This window comes from Staurois parvus, unplaced genomic scaffold, assembly GCF_062004578.1.
Source record: "Staurois parvus isolate SC_StPar_1 unplaced genomic scaffold, SC_StPar_1.0 ptg002181l, whole genome shotgun sequence".
Taxonomy (NCBI): Eukaryota; Metazoa; Chordata; class Amphibia; order Anura; family Ranidae; genus Staurois; species Staurois parvus.
In genome coordinates, this window is record NW_028319977.1 from 2102898 (window position 1) to 2117847 (window position 14950).

Below are 14950 nucleotides of genomic sequence, written 5' to 3' on the forward strand. Positions count from 1 at the left end.
ATGGTTACTACTAGACAAGTAAAAGAATGTTTTCTTAAAAAAATTCTGCGTATGTCAGGGACGACATAACAATTTGTGGGGGAGAGTGTAAGAGGTGTAGAAAATAGGCAGCCCCATAAAATTTAAATCCAAAGCCTAATACCTAATATAACAGTAATCTATCTTTGTCAATAGAAGATACTAGTGATTGCATTTTTATTGTACCATCACAAGAGGGCAGAACTACTTCCTGTGATAATAGGAAGACACAGAAGTAGGAACAAAAAGTCTAACACTTTGTTTCCTACAGGACAGTGATTACAGTGAACATATCCAGTCACATGTAATTAAGGGTTTTCTGTGTTTGTTACAGGTAAGCAGGAGGCTGTTTAACATGATAAATAGGACAAAAGGACTTAACATGTCCTGGTGGTTAGTAAATGTCGCTGTTACTATTATGCAATCAGATTACTTGTAGCATAAATGTGAATATATATTGCAGCTATGTGATTTGGAGCTAAGATACAGGGAACGTGATTTCTCTATTGTAATACGCTATTGTTATGCAGAATAGGTCACTAGCATATCTGCAGAGGTCTAGATATTCAGTATTGTGATTAAAGATTTTTAATAATGTATATGAAAATACTTATTAATGTATATGGAAATATTTAGTAATGTATAGAGGAAAGTGATTACAGTGAACATATCCAGTCACATGTAATTAAGGGTTTTCTGTGTTTGTTACAGCCATTCCTAATAAAGCACTTCTGGTTTCACCCGACCCATCCTTCGCACAGTTGAATTATTTACCGTATGTGCAACATTTGCATATGTTCCTTCCACTTGTTAAGGGACCAAAAGTAATGGGACAATTGGCTTCTCAGCTGTTCCATGGCCAGGTGTGTGTTATTCCATCATTATCCCAAGTACAATGAGCAGATAAAAGGTCCAGAAAACACCCTTCACAACAGTTGGCCAGATCAAGAACACTCTCCAGGAGGTAGGTGTCTGTGTGTCATAGTCAACAATCAAGAGAAGACTTCACCAGAGTGAATACAGAGGGTTCACCACAAGATGGAAACCATTGGTGAGCCTCAAAAACAGGAAGGCCAGATTAGAGTTTGCCAAACGACATCTAAAAAAGCCTTCACAGTTCTGGAACAACATTCTATGGACAGATGAGACCAATATCAACTTGTACCAGAGTGATGGGAAGAGAAGAGTATGGAGAAGGAAAGGAACTGCTCATGATCCTAAGCATACCACCTCATCAGTGAAGCATGGTGGTGGTAGTGTCATGGCGTGGGCATGTATGGCTGCCAATGGAACTGGTTCTCTTGTATTTATTGATGATGTGACTGCTGACAAGAGCAGCAGGATGAATTCTGAAGTGTTTCGGGAATATTATCTGCTCATATTCAGCCAAATGCTTCACAACTCATTGGACGCCGCTTCACAGTGCAGATGGACAATGACCCAAAGCATACTGCAAAAGCAACCAAAGAGTTTTTTAAGGGAAAGAAGTGGAATGTTATGCAATGGCCAAGTCAATCACCTGACCTGAATCCGATTGAGCATGCATTTCACTTGCTGAAGACAAAACTGAAGGGAAAATGCCCCAAGAACAAGCAGGAACTGAAGACAGTTGCAGTAGAGGCCTGGCAGAGCATCACCAGGGATGAAACCCAGCGTCTGGTGATGTCTATGCGTTCCAGACTTCAGGCTGTAATTGACTGCAAAGGATTTGCAACCAAGTATTAAAAAGTGAAAGTTTGATTTATGATTATTATTCTGTCCCATTACTTTTGGTCCCTTAACAAGTGGGAGGCACATATGCAAACTGTTGTAATTCCTACACCGTTCACCTGATTTGGATGTAAATACCCTCAAATTAAAGCTGACAGTCTGCAGTTAAAGCACATCTTGTTCATTTCATTTCAAATCCATTGTGGTGGTGTATAGAGCCAAACATGTTAGAATTGTGTCGATGTCCCAATATTTATGGACCTGACTGTATTTTAGATCAGTAAACTGAGTGTAAATTTTCATATTTGGACCCCCTTCCCTTTATTACCTTTATAGGGCTTCACACATGACTGTCCATCTCCAGAGGCGCAGCATTTCTCTCCCATCTTGCAGTCTGAATCCCGGCTGCAGTTTACAGAATGACATTGGAGGGAGCCGGATTGACCGCGAACATTCCTAGGACAAGTCCCCTCCGGCTCTGCAGGAGGAATTAAACAGTGAAAACCATCAGTAAATGACTTGCAGAGAGAAGGTAAGCAGCGAAAATCCTTTATATAAACCGTAGCGCTCTGGGAATCCTTGATCACACATTTAATATTTATTTGTAAAGTAAGTATCATTTATAGCTAGATAGAACAAAAAAAGATATAAAATGTTCATGTAAAAATATTTTTTTAATGTCCACTGTAAATACTTTCTTAAAATAGGCTTTGAAAAAAGTGGTACCTGGTGCCGGGTCCCAGCAGGTCCTCCCACATATATTGCAGCACTTCTGTGTCCCGGGGCAGTCACTGTCACTGGTACAGTTATAGATGGGATCTGGATGGCACTTGGCTTTTATGTCCGGGCATCGTCCGGCTCTGACTGGAGAGAGGACAGAGTGGGTGGTCAGTGAAGGATCTCTATGTTAGGGGTATTAGAGGGTGCACAGGGCTTTACCTCTGTCCGGGGTCACACACGCCAGGCCGCAGTTGGAGCAGCAGCATTTCTTGGAGTCGCTACACTGGCTGTCATTGTGACACTGGGCTGGAACGGGTCTGGCATAGAGACAGATGGCAGGATTGAAGGCCGGACATACAGGAATCAGATCTGGAGGTGGAGGTGGTGATGTAAGATATCAGATTCCAGAAATAGTTACAAACTTAGATCAGCGATTCTCAGCCTTTTATCATTTGCAGAACCCTTTAAAAGTGTGAAAAATCTGGAGTCACCCCAGTCTAAAATGTAGAAACCTGAGCCTGGGATGTGGCATACAACCAACGTGATGAAATGAACTTTATATCAGAGGTCCCACATCACATCAGGGACTCCCCTTCACATTATAGGTTCCCCATGACATCAGGGACTCCCCTTCACATTATAGGTCCCCCATCACATCAGGGACTCCCCTTCACATTATAGGTCCCCCATCACATCAGGGACTCCCCTTCACATTATAGGTCCCCCATCACATCAGGGACTCCCCTTCACATTATAGGTTCCCCATCACATCAGGGACTCCCCTTCACATTGTAGATCCCCCATCACATCAGGGACTCCCCTTCACATTATAGGTTCCCCATCACATCACAGCCCAACATTCATATCAGAGCACAACCCTCACATCAGAGGTCTCACTTCATATCAGAGGTCCCCCATCACATCAGGGACTCCCCTTCACATTATAGGTCCCCCATCACATCAGAGCCCAACCTTAACATCAGAGGTCCTGATCACATCAGAGCACAACCTTCACATCAGAGGTCCCCATCACATCAAAGGTCCCCATCACATCAGAGCACAACCTTCACATCAGAGGTCCCCATCACATCAGAGCACAACCTTTACATAAGAGGTCCAACTTCACATCAGAGGTCCCCATAACATCAGGGCCCTCCCATAAGATTAGAGGCCCCCCATCACATAAAGGTTCCTCCTTCACATCAGGGTCCCCCTTCACATCAGAGATCCAACTTCACATCACAGGTCCCGATCACATCAGAGCACAACCTTTACATAAGAGGACCAACTTCACATCAGAGGTCCCCATCACATCAAAGGCCCCATTACATCAGGGCCCTCCCATAAGATTAGAGGCCCCCCATCAGATAAAGGTTCCCCCTTCACATAAGGGTCCCCCTTCACATTAAAGGTCCTATATCACATCAGAGGTCCTCCATCACATCAGAGCACAACCTTTACATCAGCGTCCCCCCTTCATATGAGAGGTCCCCCATCACATCAGAGATCTTCAATAACATGAGAAGTTCCCTCTCAAATGTGAGGTTCCCCATCATATCAAAAATTTACCTTCTCATCAGAGGTCCCCTATCACAACAGAGTACAACAGGCTTCACATCAGAGTTCCCCCATTGCATCAGTGGTCCCTCTTCACATCAGAGGTCCCCTATCACATCAGGGTACAACCTTCACATCAGAGTTCCCCCATTGCATCAGCATACAACCTTTACATCAGAGTTCCCCCATTACATCAGGGGTCCCCCTTCACATCAGAGGTCTCTCGTCATATCAGAGGCACATATTCTAGATCAGTAAACTGAGTGTAAATTTTCATATTTGGACCCCCTTTCCTTTATTACTTGTAAAGGGCTTCACACATGACTGTCCATCTCCAGAGGCGCAGCATTTCTCTCCCATCTTGCAGTCTGAATCCCGGCTGCAGTTTACAGAACGACATTGGAGGGAGCCGGATTGACCGCCAACATTCCTAGGACAAGTCCCCTCCGGCTCTGCAGGGGGAATTAAACAGTGAAAACCATCAGTAAATGACTTGTAAAGAGAAGGTAAGCAGCGAAAATCCCCCTCCGCTGTGCTATCTCTTTATATAAACATTGGTGCTCTGGGAATCCTTGATCACACATTTAATATTTATTTGTAAAGTAAGTATCATTTATAGCTAGATACAACAAAAAAAAGATATAAAATGTTCATGTAAAAACATTTTTTTAATGTCCACTGTAAATACTTTATTAAAATTGGCCTTTAAAAATAAGTGGTACCTGGTGCCGGGTCCCAGCAGGTCCTCCCACATATATTGCAGCACTTCTGTGTCCCGGGGCAGTCACTGTCACTGGTACAGTTATAGATGGGATCTGGATGGCACTTGGCTTTTATGTCCGGGCATCGTCCGGCTCTGACTGGAGAGAGGACAGAGTGGGTGGTCAGTGAAGGATCTCTATGTTAGGGGTATTAGAGGGTGCACAGGGCTTTACCTCTGTCCGGGGTCACACACGCCAGGCCGCAGTTGGAGCAGCAGCATTTCTTGGAGTCGCTACACTGGCTGTCATTGTGACACTGGGCTGGACCGGGTCTGGCATAGAGACAGATGGCAGGATTGAAGGCCGGACATACAGGAATCAGATCTGGAGGTGGAGGTGGTGATGTAAGATATCAGATTCCAGAAATAGTTACAAACTTAGATCAGCAATTCTCAGCCTTTTATCATTTGCAGAACCCTTTAAAAGTGTGAAAAATCTGGAGGTACCCAAGTCTAAAATGTAGAAACCTGAGCCTGGGATGTGGCATACAACCGCCGTGATGAAATGAACTTCATATCAGAGGTCCCCCATCACATCAGAGACTCCCCTTCACATTATAGGTCCCCCATCACATCAGGGACTCCCCTTCACATTATTGGTTCCCCATCACATCAGGGACTCCCCTTCACATTATAGGTCCCCCATCACATCACAGCCCAACCTTCCCATCAGAGCACAACCCTCACATCAGAGGTCTCACTTCATATCAGAGGTCCCCCATCACATCAGGGACTCCCCTTCACATTATAGGTCCCCCATCACATCAGAGCCCAACCTTCACATCAGAGGTCCCCATCACATCAGAGCACAACCTTCACATCAGAGTTCCCCATTACATCAGAGATCCAACTTCACATCAGAGGTCCCGATCACATCAGAGCACAACCTTTACATAAGAGGTCCAACTTCACATCAGAGGTCCCCATCACATCAGGGCCCTCCCATAAGATTAGAGGCCCCCCATCACATAAAGGTTCCCCCTTCACATAAGGGTCCCCCTTCACATTAAAGGTCCCATATCACATCAGAGGTCCTCCATCACATCAGAGCACAACCTTTACATCAGCGTCCCCCCTTCATATGAGAGGTCCCCCATCACATCAGAGGTCTTCTATCACATGAGAGGTCCCCCATCATATCAGAGATCCCCCTTCACATCAGAGATCTTCTATCACATGAGAGGTCTCCCATCATATCAGCTATCCCCCTTCACATCAGAGGTCCCCTGTCACATCAGCATACAACTTTTACATCAGAGTTCCCCCATTACATCAGGGGTTCCCTTCACATCAGAGGTCCCTCGTCATGTCAGAGGCACATACAGTCAGGTCCATAAATATTGGGACATCGACACAATTCTAACATTTTTGGCTCTATACACCACCACAATGGATTTGAAATGAAAAGAACAAGATGTGCTTTAACTGCAGACTGTCTGCTTTAATTTGAGGGTATTTACATCCAAATCAGGTGAATGGTGTAGGAATTACAACAGTTTGCATATGTGTCTTCCACTTGTTAAGGGACCAAAAGTAATGGGACAATTGGCTTCTCAGCTGTTCCATGGCCAGGTGTGTGTTATTCCATCATTATCCCAATTACAATGAGCAGATAAAAGGTCCAAAAAACACCCTTCACAACAGTTGGCCAGATCAAGAACACTCTCCAGGAGGTAGGTGTCTGTGTGTCATAGTCAACAAACAAGAGAAGACTTCACCAGAGTGAATACAGAGGGTTCACCACAAGATGGAAACCATTGGTGAGCCTCAAAAACAGGAAGGCCAGATTAGAGTTTGCCAAACGACATCTAAAAAAGCCTTCACAGTTCTGGAACAACATCCTATGGACAGATGAGGCCAAGATCAACTTTTACCAGAGTGATGGGAAGAGAAGAGTATGGAGAAGGAAAGGAACTGCTCATGATCCTAAGCATACCACCTCATCAGTGAAGCATGGTGGTGGTAGTGTCATGGCGTGGGCATGTATGGCTGCCAATGGAACTGGTTCTCTTGTATTTATTGATGATGTGACTGCTGACAAAAGCAGCAGGATGAATTCTGAAGTGTTTCGGGAATATTATCTGCTCATATTCAGCCAAATGCTTCACAACTCATTGGACGCCGCTTCACAGTGCAGATGGACAATGACCCAAAGCAGACTGCAAAAGCAACCAAAGAGTTTTTTAAGGGAAAGAAGTGGAATGTTATGCAATGGCCAAGTCAATCACCTGACCTGAATCCGATTGAGCATGCATTTCACTTGCTGAAGACAAAACTGAAGGGAAAATGCCCCAAGAACAAGCAGGAACTGAAGACAGTTGCAGTAGAGGCCTGGCAGAGCATCACCAGGGATGAAACCCAGCGTCTGGTGATGTCTATGCGTTCCACACTTCAGGCTGTAATTGACTGCAAAGGAGTTTCAACCAAGTATTAAAAAGTGAAAGTTTGTCTTATGATTATTATTCTGTCCCATTACTTTTGGTCCCTTAACAAGTGGGAGGCACATATGCAAACTGTTGTAATTCCTACACCGTTCACCTGATTTGGATGTAAATACCCTCAAATTAAAGCTGACAGTCTACATTTAAAGCACATCTTGTTCATTTCGTTTCAAATCCATTGTGATGGTGTATAGAGCCAAAAATGTTAGAATTGTGTCGATGTCCCAATATTGATGGACCTGACTGTATTTTAGATCAGTAAACTGAGTGTAAATTTTCATATTTGGACCCCCTTCCCTTTATTACCTTTATAGGGCTTCACACATGACTGTCCATCTCCAGAGGCGCAGCATTTCTCTCCCATCTTGCAGTCTGAATCCCGGCTGCAGTTTACAGAATGACATTGGAGGGAGCCGGATTGACCGCGAACATTCCTAGGACAAGTCCCCTCCGGCTCTGCAGGAGGAATTAAACAGTGAAAACCATCAGTAAATGACTTGCAGAGAGAAGGTAAGCAGCGAAAATCCTTTATATAAACCGTAGCGCTCTGGGAATCCTTGATCACACATTTAATATTTATTTGTAAAGTAAGTATCATTTATAGCTAGATAGAACAAAAAAAGATATAAAATGTTCATGTAAAAATATTTTTTTAATGTCCACTGTAAATACTTTATTAAAATAGGCTTTAAAATAAGTGGTACCTGGTGCCGGGTCCCAGCAGGTCCTCCCACATATATTGCAGCACTTCTGTGTCCCGGGGCAGTCACTGTCACTGGTACAGTTATAGATGGGATCTGGATGGCACTTGGCTTTTATGTCCGGGCATCGTCCGGCTCTGACTGGAGAGAGGACAGAGTGGGTGGTCAGTGAAGGATCTCTATGTTAGGGGTATTAGAGGGTGCACAGGGCTTTACCTCTGTCCGGGGTCACACACGCCAGGCCGCAGTTGGAGCAGCAGCATTTCTTGGAGTCGCTACACTGGCTGTCATTGTGACACTGGGCTGGACCGGGTCTGGCATAGAGACAGATGGCAGGATTGAAGGCCGGACATACAGGAATCAGATCTGGAGGTGGAGGTGGTGATGTAAGATATCAGATTCCAGAAATAGTTACAAACTTAGATCAGCGATTCTCAGCCTTTTATCATTTGCAGAACCCTTTAAAAGTGTGAAAAATCTGGAGTCACCCCAGTCTAAAATGTAGAGACCTGAGCCTGGGATGTGGCATACAACCAACGTGATGAAATGAACTTCATATCAGAGGTCCCCCATCACATCAGGGACTCCCCTTCACATTATAGGTCCCTCATCACATCAGGGACTCTCCTTCACATTATATCAGAGCCCAACATTCACATCAGAAGTCACATTAGAGGTACCCCATCACATTAGAGGAACACCATCACATTAGTGGTCCCCCATCACATGAGTGGTCCCCCATCATATCAGAGGTTTCCCATTACATCAGAGGCCCTCCATTGCATTAGGGCTCCCCATCAGATTAGAGGTCCCCCATCACATCAAGAGGCCCCACCATCACAAGAGAGCTCCCCCTTCACATCAGGGTCCCACATCGCATTAGAGGTCCTCCATCACATCAGAGCACAACCTTTACATCAGAGTTTCTCCTTCATATGAAAGGTCCCCCCATCACATCAGAGGTTTCCCATCACATCAGACTCCCCCCATCACATCAGAGGTCCCGCATCACATCAGTGGCCCTCCATCACATCAGGGGTCCCCTATTACATAAGAGGTCTGCCTTCACATCAGAGGTCCCCCAACACATCAGAGGTCCCCCAACACATCAGTGGTCCCCCAACACATCAGAGTTTCCTCATCACATCTGAGGTCCACCATCATATCAGAGATCCCCCTTCACATCAGAGATCCCCCTTCACATCAGAGATCTTCTATCACATGAGAGGTCTCCCATCATATCAGCATACAACTTTTACATCAGAGTTCCCCCTTCACATCAGAGGTCCCCTATCACATCAGCATACAACTTTTACATCAGAGTTCCCCCATTACATCAGGGTTTCCCTTCACATCAGAGGTCCCTCGTCATGTCAGAGGCACATACAGTCAGGTCCATAAATATTGGGACATCGACACAATTCTAACATTTTTGGCTCTATACATCACCACAATGGATTTGAAATGAAACAAACAAAATGTGCTTTAACTGCAGACTGTCGGCTTTAATTTGAGGGTATTTACATCCAAATCAGGTGAACAGTGTAGGAATTACAACAGTTTACATATGTGCCTCCCACTTGTTAAGGGACCAAAAGTAATGGGACAATTGGCTTTTCAGCTGTTCCATGGCCAGGTGTGTGTTATTCCATCATTATCCCAATTACAATGAGCAGATAAAAGGTCCAGAAAACACCCTTCACAACAGTTGGCCAGATCTAGAACACTCTCCAGGAGGTAGGTGTATGTGTGTCAAAGTCAACAATCAAGAGAAGACTTCACCAGAGTGAATACAGAGGGTTCACCACAAGATGTAAACCATTGGCGAGCCTCAAAAACAGGAAGATTTGAGTTTGCCAAACGACATCTAAAAAAGCCTTCTCAGTTCTGGAACAACATCCTATGGACAGATGAGACCAAGATCAACTTGTACCAGAGTGATGGGAAGAGAAGAGTATGGAGAAGGAAAGGAACTGCTCATGATCCTAAGCATACCACCTCATCAGTGAAGCATGGTGGTGGTAGTGTCATGGCGTGGGCATGTATGGCTGCCAATGGAACTGGTTCTCTTGTATTTATTGATGATGTGACTGCTGACAAAAGCAGCAGGATGAATCCTGAAGTGTTTCGGGCAATATTATCTGCTCATATTCAGCCAAATGCTTCAGAACTCATTGGACGCTTCACAGTGCAGATGGGCAATGACCCAAAGCAGACTGCAAAAGCAGCCAAAGAGTTTTTTATGGGAAAGAAGTGGAATGTTATGCAATAGCCAAGTCAATCACCTGACCTGAATCCGATTGAGCATGCATTTCACTTGCTGAAGACAAAACTGAAGGGAAAATGCCCCAAGAACAAGCAGGAACTGAAGACAGTTGCAGTAGAGGCCTGGCAGAGCATCACCAGGGATGAAACCCAGCGTCTGGTGATGTCTATGCGTTCCAGACTTCAGGCTGTAATTGACTGCAAAGGATTTGCAACCAAGTATTAAAAAGTGAAAGTTTGATTTATGATTATTATTCTGTCCTATTACTTTTGGTCCCTTAACAAGTGGGAGGTCCCTTAACAAGTGGGAGGCACATATGCAAACTGTTGTAATTCCTACACCGTTCACCTGATTTGGATGTAAATACCCTCAAATTAAAGCTGACAGTCTGCAGTTAAAGCACATCTTGTTCATTTCGTTTCAAATCCATTGTGGTGGTGTATAGAGCCAAAAATGTTAGAATTGTGTCGATGTCCCAATATTTATGGACCTGACTGTATTATAGATCAGTAAACTGAGTGTAAATTTTCATATTTGGACCCCCATCCCTTTATTACCTTTATAGGGCTTCACACATGACTGTCCATCTCCAGAGGCGCAGCATTTCTCTCCCATCTTGCAGTCTGAATCCCGGCTGCAGTTTACAGAATGACATTGGAGGGAGTCGGATTGACCGCCAACATTCCTAGGACAAGTCCCCTCCGGCTCTGCAGGAGGAATTAAACAGTGAAAACCATCAGTAAATGACTTGTAAAGAGAAGGTAAGCAGCAAAAATCCCCCTCCGCTGTGCTTTCTCTTTATATAAACATTGGTGCTCTGGGAATCCTTGATCAAGTATTTTATATTTATTTGTAAAGCAAAGATAATGTATAGATAATACACCGAAAAAAGATATCAAATGTTATTGTAAAAATATATATTTCTTTTAATGTCCACTGTAAATACTTTCTTAAAATAGGCTTTGAAAAAAGTGGTACCTGGTGCCGGGTCCCTGCAGGTCCTCCCACATATATTGCAGCACTTCTGTGTCCCGGGGCAGTCACTGTCACTGGTACAGTTATAGATGGGATCTGGATGGCACTTGGCTTTTATGTCCGGGCATCGTCCGGCTCTGACTGGAGAGAGGACAGAGTGGGTGGTCAGTGAAGGATCTCTATGTTAGGGGTATTAGAGGGTGCACAGGGCTTTACCTCTGTCCGGGGTCACACACGCCAGGCCGCAGTTGGAGCAGCAGCATTTCTTGGAGTCGCTACACTGGCTGTCATTGTGACACTGGGCTGGACCGGGTCTGGCATAGAGACAGATGGCAGGATTGAAGGCCGGACATACAGGAATCAGATCTGGAGGTGGAGGTGGTGATGTAAGATATCACATTCCAGAAATAGTTACAAACTTAGATCAGCAATTCTCAGCCTTTTATCATTTGCAGAACCCTTTAAAAGTGTGAAAAATCTGGAGTCACCCCAGTCTAAAATGTAGAAACCTGGGCCTGGGATGTGGCATACAACCAACGTGATGAAATGAACTTTATATCAGAGATCCCCCATCACATCAGGGACTCCCCTTCACATTATAGGTCCCCCATCACATCAGGGACTCCCCTTCCCATTATAGGTTCCCCATCATATCAGGGACTCCCCTTCACATTATAGGTCCCCATCACATCACAGCCCAACATTCACATCAGAGCCCAACATTTACATCAGAGGTCCCCAGTCACATCAGAGGTCCTCATCATATCAGAGGTCCCCATCACATCAGAGCACACCCTTTACATGAGAGGTCCAACTTCACATCAGAGGTTTCCCATCACATCAGACTCCCCCCATCACATCAGAGGTCCCCATCACATCAGAGGTACCCCATCACATTAGAGGAACACCATCACATTAGAGGTCCCCCATCACATGAGTGGTCCCCCATCATATCAGTGGTTTCCCATTACATCAGAGGCCCTCCATTGCATCAGGGCTCCCCATCAGATTAGAGGTCCCCCATCACATCAAGAGGCCCCCCCATCACAAGAGAGGTCCCCCATCGCAGTAGAGGTCCTCCATCACATCAGAGCACAACCTTTACATCAGAGTTCCCCCTTCATATGAGAGGTCCTCCCATCACATCAGAGGTTTCCCATCACATCAGACTCCCCCCATCACATCAGAGGTCCCGCATCACATCAGTGGCCCTCCATCACAACAGGGGTCCCCTATTACATAAGAGGTCCGCCTTCACATCAGAGTTCCCTCAAAACATCAGAGGTCTCCCAACACATCAGAGGTCCCCCAAAACATCAGAGGTCCCTCATCACATCTGAGGTCCACCATCATATCAGAGATCCCCCTTCACATCAAAGGCCCCCCAACAAATCAGAGGTCTTCTATCACATGAGAGGTCCCCCATCATATCAGAGATCCCCCTTCACATCAGAGGTCCCCTATCACATCAGCATACAACTTTTACATCAGAGTTCCCCCATTACATCAGGGGTCCCCTTCACATCAGAGGTCCCTCGTCATGTCAGAGGCACATACAGTCAGGTCCATAAATATTGGGACATCGACATAATTCTAACATTTTTGGCTCTATACACCACCAGAATGGATTTGAAATGAAACAAACAAGATGTGCTTTAACTGCAGACTGTCAGCTTTAATTTGAGGGTATTTACATCCAAATCTGGTGAACGGTGTAGGAATTACAACAGTTTGCATATGTGCCTCCCACTTGTTAAGGGACCAAAAGTAATGGGACAATTGGCTTCTCAGCTGTTCCATGGCCAGGTGTGTGTTATTCCCTCATTATCCCAATTTCAATGAGCAGATAAAAGATCCAGAGTTCATTTCAAGTGTGCTATTTGCATTTGGAATCTGTTGCTGTCAACTCTCAAGATGAGATCCAAAGAGCTGTCACTATCAGTGAAGCAAGCCATCATTAGGCTGAAAAAACAAAACAAACCCATCAGAGAGATAGCAAAAACATTAGGCATGGCCAAAACAACTGTTTGGAACATTCTTAAAAAGAAGGAACGCATCGGTGAGCTCAGCAACACCAAAAGACCCGGAAGACCACGGAAAACAACTGTGGTTGATGACCAAAGAATTCTTTCCCTGGTGAAGAAAACACCCTTCACAACAGTTGGCCAGATCAAGAACACTCTCCAGGAGGTAGGTGTATGTGTGTCAAAGTCAACAATCAAGAGAAGACTTCACCAGAGTGAATACAGAGGATTCACCGCAAGATGTAAACCATTGGTGAGCCTCAAAAACAGGAAGGCCAGATTAGAGTTTGCCAAACGACATCTAAAAAAGCCTTCACAGTTCTGGAACAACATCCTATGGACAGATGAGACCAAGATCAACTTGTACCAGAGTGATGGGAAGAGAAGAGTATGGAGAAGGAAAGGAACTGCTCATGATCCTAAGCATACCACCTCATCAGTGAAGCATGGTGGTGGTAGTGTCATGGCGTGGGCATGTATGGCTGCCAATGGAACTGGTTCTCTTGTATTTATTGATGATGTGACTGCTGACAAAAGCAGCAGGATGAATTCTGAAGTGTTTCGGGAATATTATCTGCTCATATTCAGCCAAATGCTTCACAACTCATTAGACGCCGCTTCACAGTGCAGATGGACAATGACCCAAAGCAGACTGCAAAAGCAACCAAAGAGTTTTTTAAGGGAAAGAAGTGGAATGTTCTGCAATGGCCAAGTCAATCACCTGACCTGAATCCGATTGAGCATGCATTTCACTTGCTGAAGACAAAACTGAAGGGAAAATGCCCCAAGAACAAGCAGGAACTGAAGACAGTTGCAGTAGAGGCCTGGCAGAGCATCACCAGGGATGAAACCCAGCGTCTGGTGATGTCTATGCGTTCCAGACTTCAGGCTGTAATTGACCGCAAAGAATTTGCAACCAATTATTAAAAAGTGAAAGTTTGATTTATGATTATTATTCTGTCCCATTGCTTTTGGTCCCTTAACAAGTGGGAGGCACATATGCAAACTGTTGTAATTCCTACACCGTTCACCTGATTTGGATGTAAATACCCTCAAATTAAAGCTGACACTCTGCAGTTAAAGCACATCTTGTTTGTTTCATTTCAAATCCACTGTGGTGGTGTATAGAGCCAAAAATGTTAGAATTGTGTCGATGTCCCAATATTTATGGTCCTGACTGTATTTTAGATCAGTAAACTGAGTGTAAATTTTCATATTTGGACCCCCATCCCTTTATTACCTGTAAAGGGCTTCACACATGACTGTCTATCTCCAGAGGCGCAGCATTTCTCTCCCATCTTGCAGTCTGAATCCCGGCTGCAGTTTATAGAGCGACACTGGAGGGAGCCGAATTGACCGCCAATATTCCTGGGACAAGTCCCCTCCGGCTCTGCAGGAGGAATTAAACAGTGAAAACCATCAGTAAATGACTTGTAGAGAGAAGGTAAGCAGCGAAAATCACCCTCCGCTGTGCTTTCTCTTTATATAAACATTGGTGCTCTGGGAATCCTTGATCAAGTATTTTATATTTATTTGTAAAGCAAAGATAATGTATAGATAATACACCGAAAAAAGATATCAAATGTTATTGTAAAAATATATATCTCTTTTAATGTCCACTGTAAATATTTTATTAAAATAGGCTTTGAAAAAAGTGGTACCTGGTGCCGGGTCCCAGCAGGTCCTCCCACATATATTGCAGCACTTCTGTGTCCCGGGGCAGTCACTGTCACTGGTACAGTTATAGATGGGATCTGGATGGCACTTGGCTTTTATGT

General features: G+C 44.6%; 2 protein-coding genes across 2 annotated transcripts in view; both read right to left on the reverse strand.

The window, feature by feature from the left end:
• LOC149432250 (uncharacterized) overlaps positions 1-2810 on the reverse strand; it is a 41109-nt gene extending 38299 nt beyond the window's left edge. Inside the window, exons 1-3 of the mRNA XM_089665352.1 lie at positions 2668-2810; positions 2455-2592; positions 2057-2206 (exon numbers count right to left, since the gene is read on the reverse strand). Coding sequence (XP_089521478.1) covers positions 2057-2114 — 58 coding nt within the window. The 5' untranslated portion in view covers positions 2115-2206; positions 2455-2592; positions 2668-2810. The remainder of the gene's footprint in view (positions 1-2056; positions 2207-2454; positions 2593-2667) is intronic.
• Positions 2811-4278: 1468 nt separating this feature from the next.
• LOC149432251 (uncharacterized) lies at positions 4279-14470 on the reverse strand. The gene is made up of 10 exons (XM_089665353.1): positions 14413-14470; positions 11365-11514; positions 11152-11289; positions 10731-10880; positions 8124-8273; positions 7911-8048; positions 7513-7662; positions 4941-5090; positions 4728-4865; positions 4279-4457 (listed from the first exon to the last, which is right to left on the reverse strand). The coding sequence occupies exons 1-10, from the start codon at positions 14468-14470 to the stop codon at positions 4279-4281; spliced, it is 1401 nt and encodes a 466-aa protein (XP_089521479.1).
• Positions 14471-14950: the final 480 nt, after the last annotated feature.

Coding starts and splice junctions, on each gene's coding strand:
- LOC149432251 (XM_089665353.1), bottom strand. CDS start 14,470: ATGGGAGAGAAATGCTGCGCCTCTGGAGATAGACAGTCATGTGTGAAG. Junction 8,274..10,730: donor ATGTGTGAAGCCCTATAAAG/GTAATAAAGGGA, acceptor CTCCACCTCCAG/ATCTGATTCCTGTATGTCCG. Junction 7,663..7,910: donor CTGCTGGGACCCGGCACCAG/GTACCACTTATT, acceptor TTCCTCCTGCAG/AGCCGGAGGGGACTTGTCCT.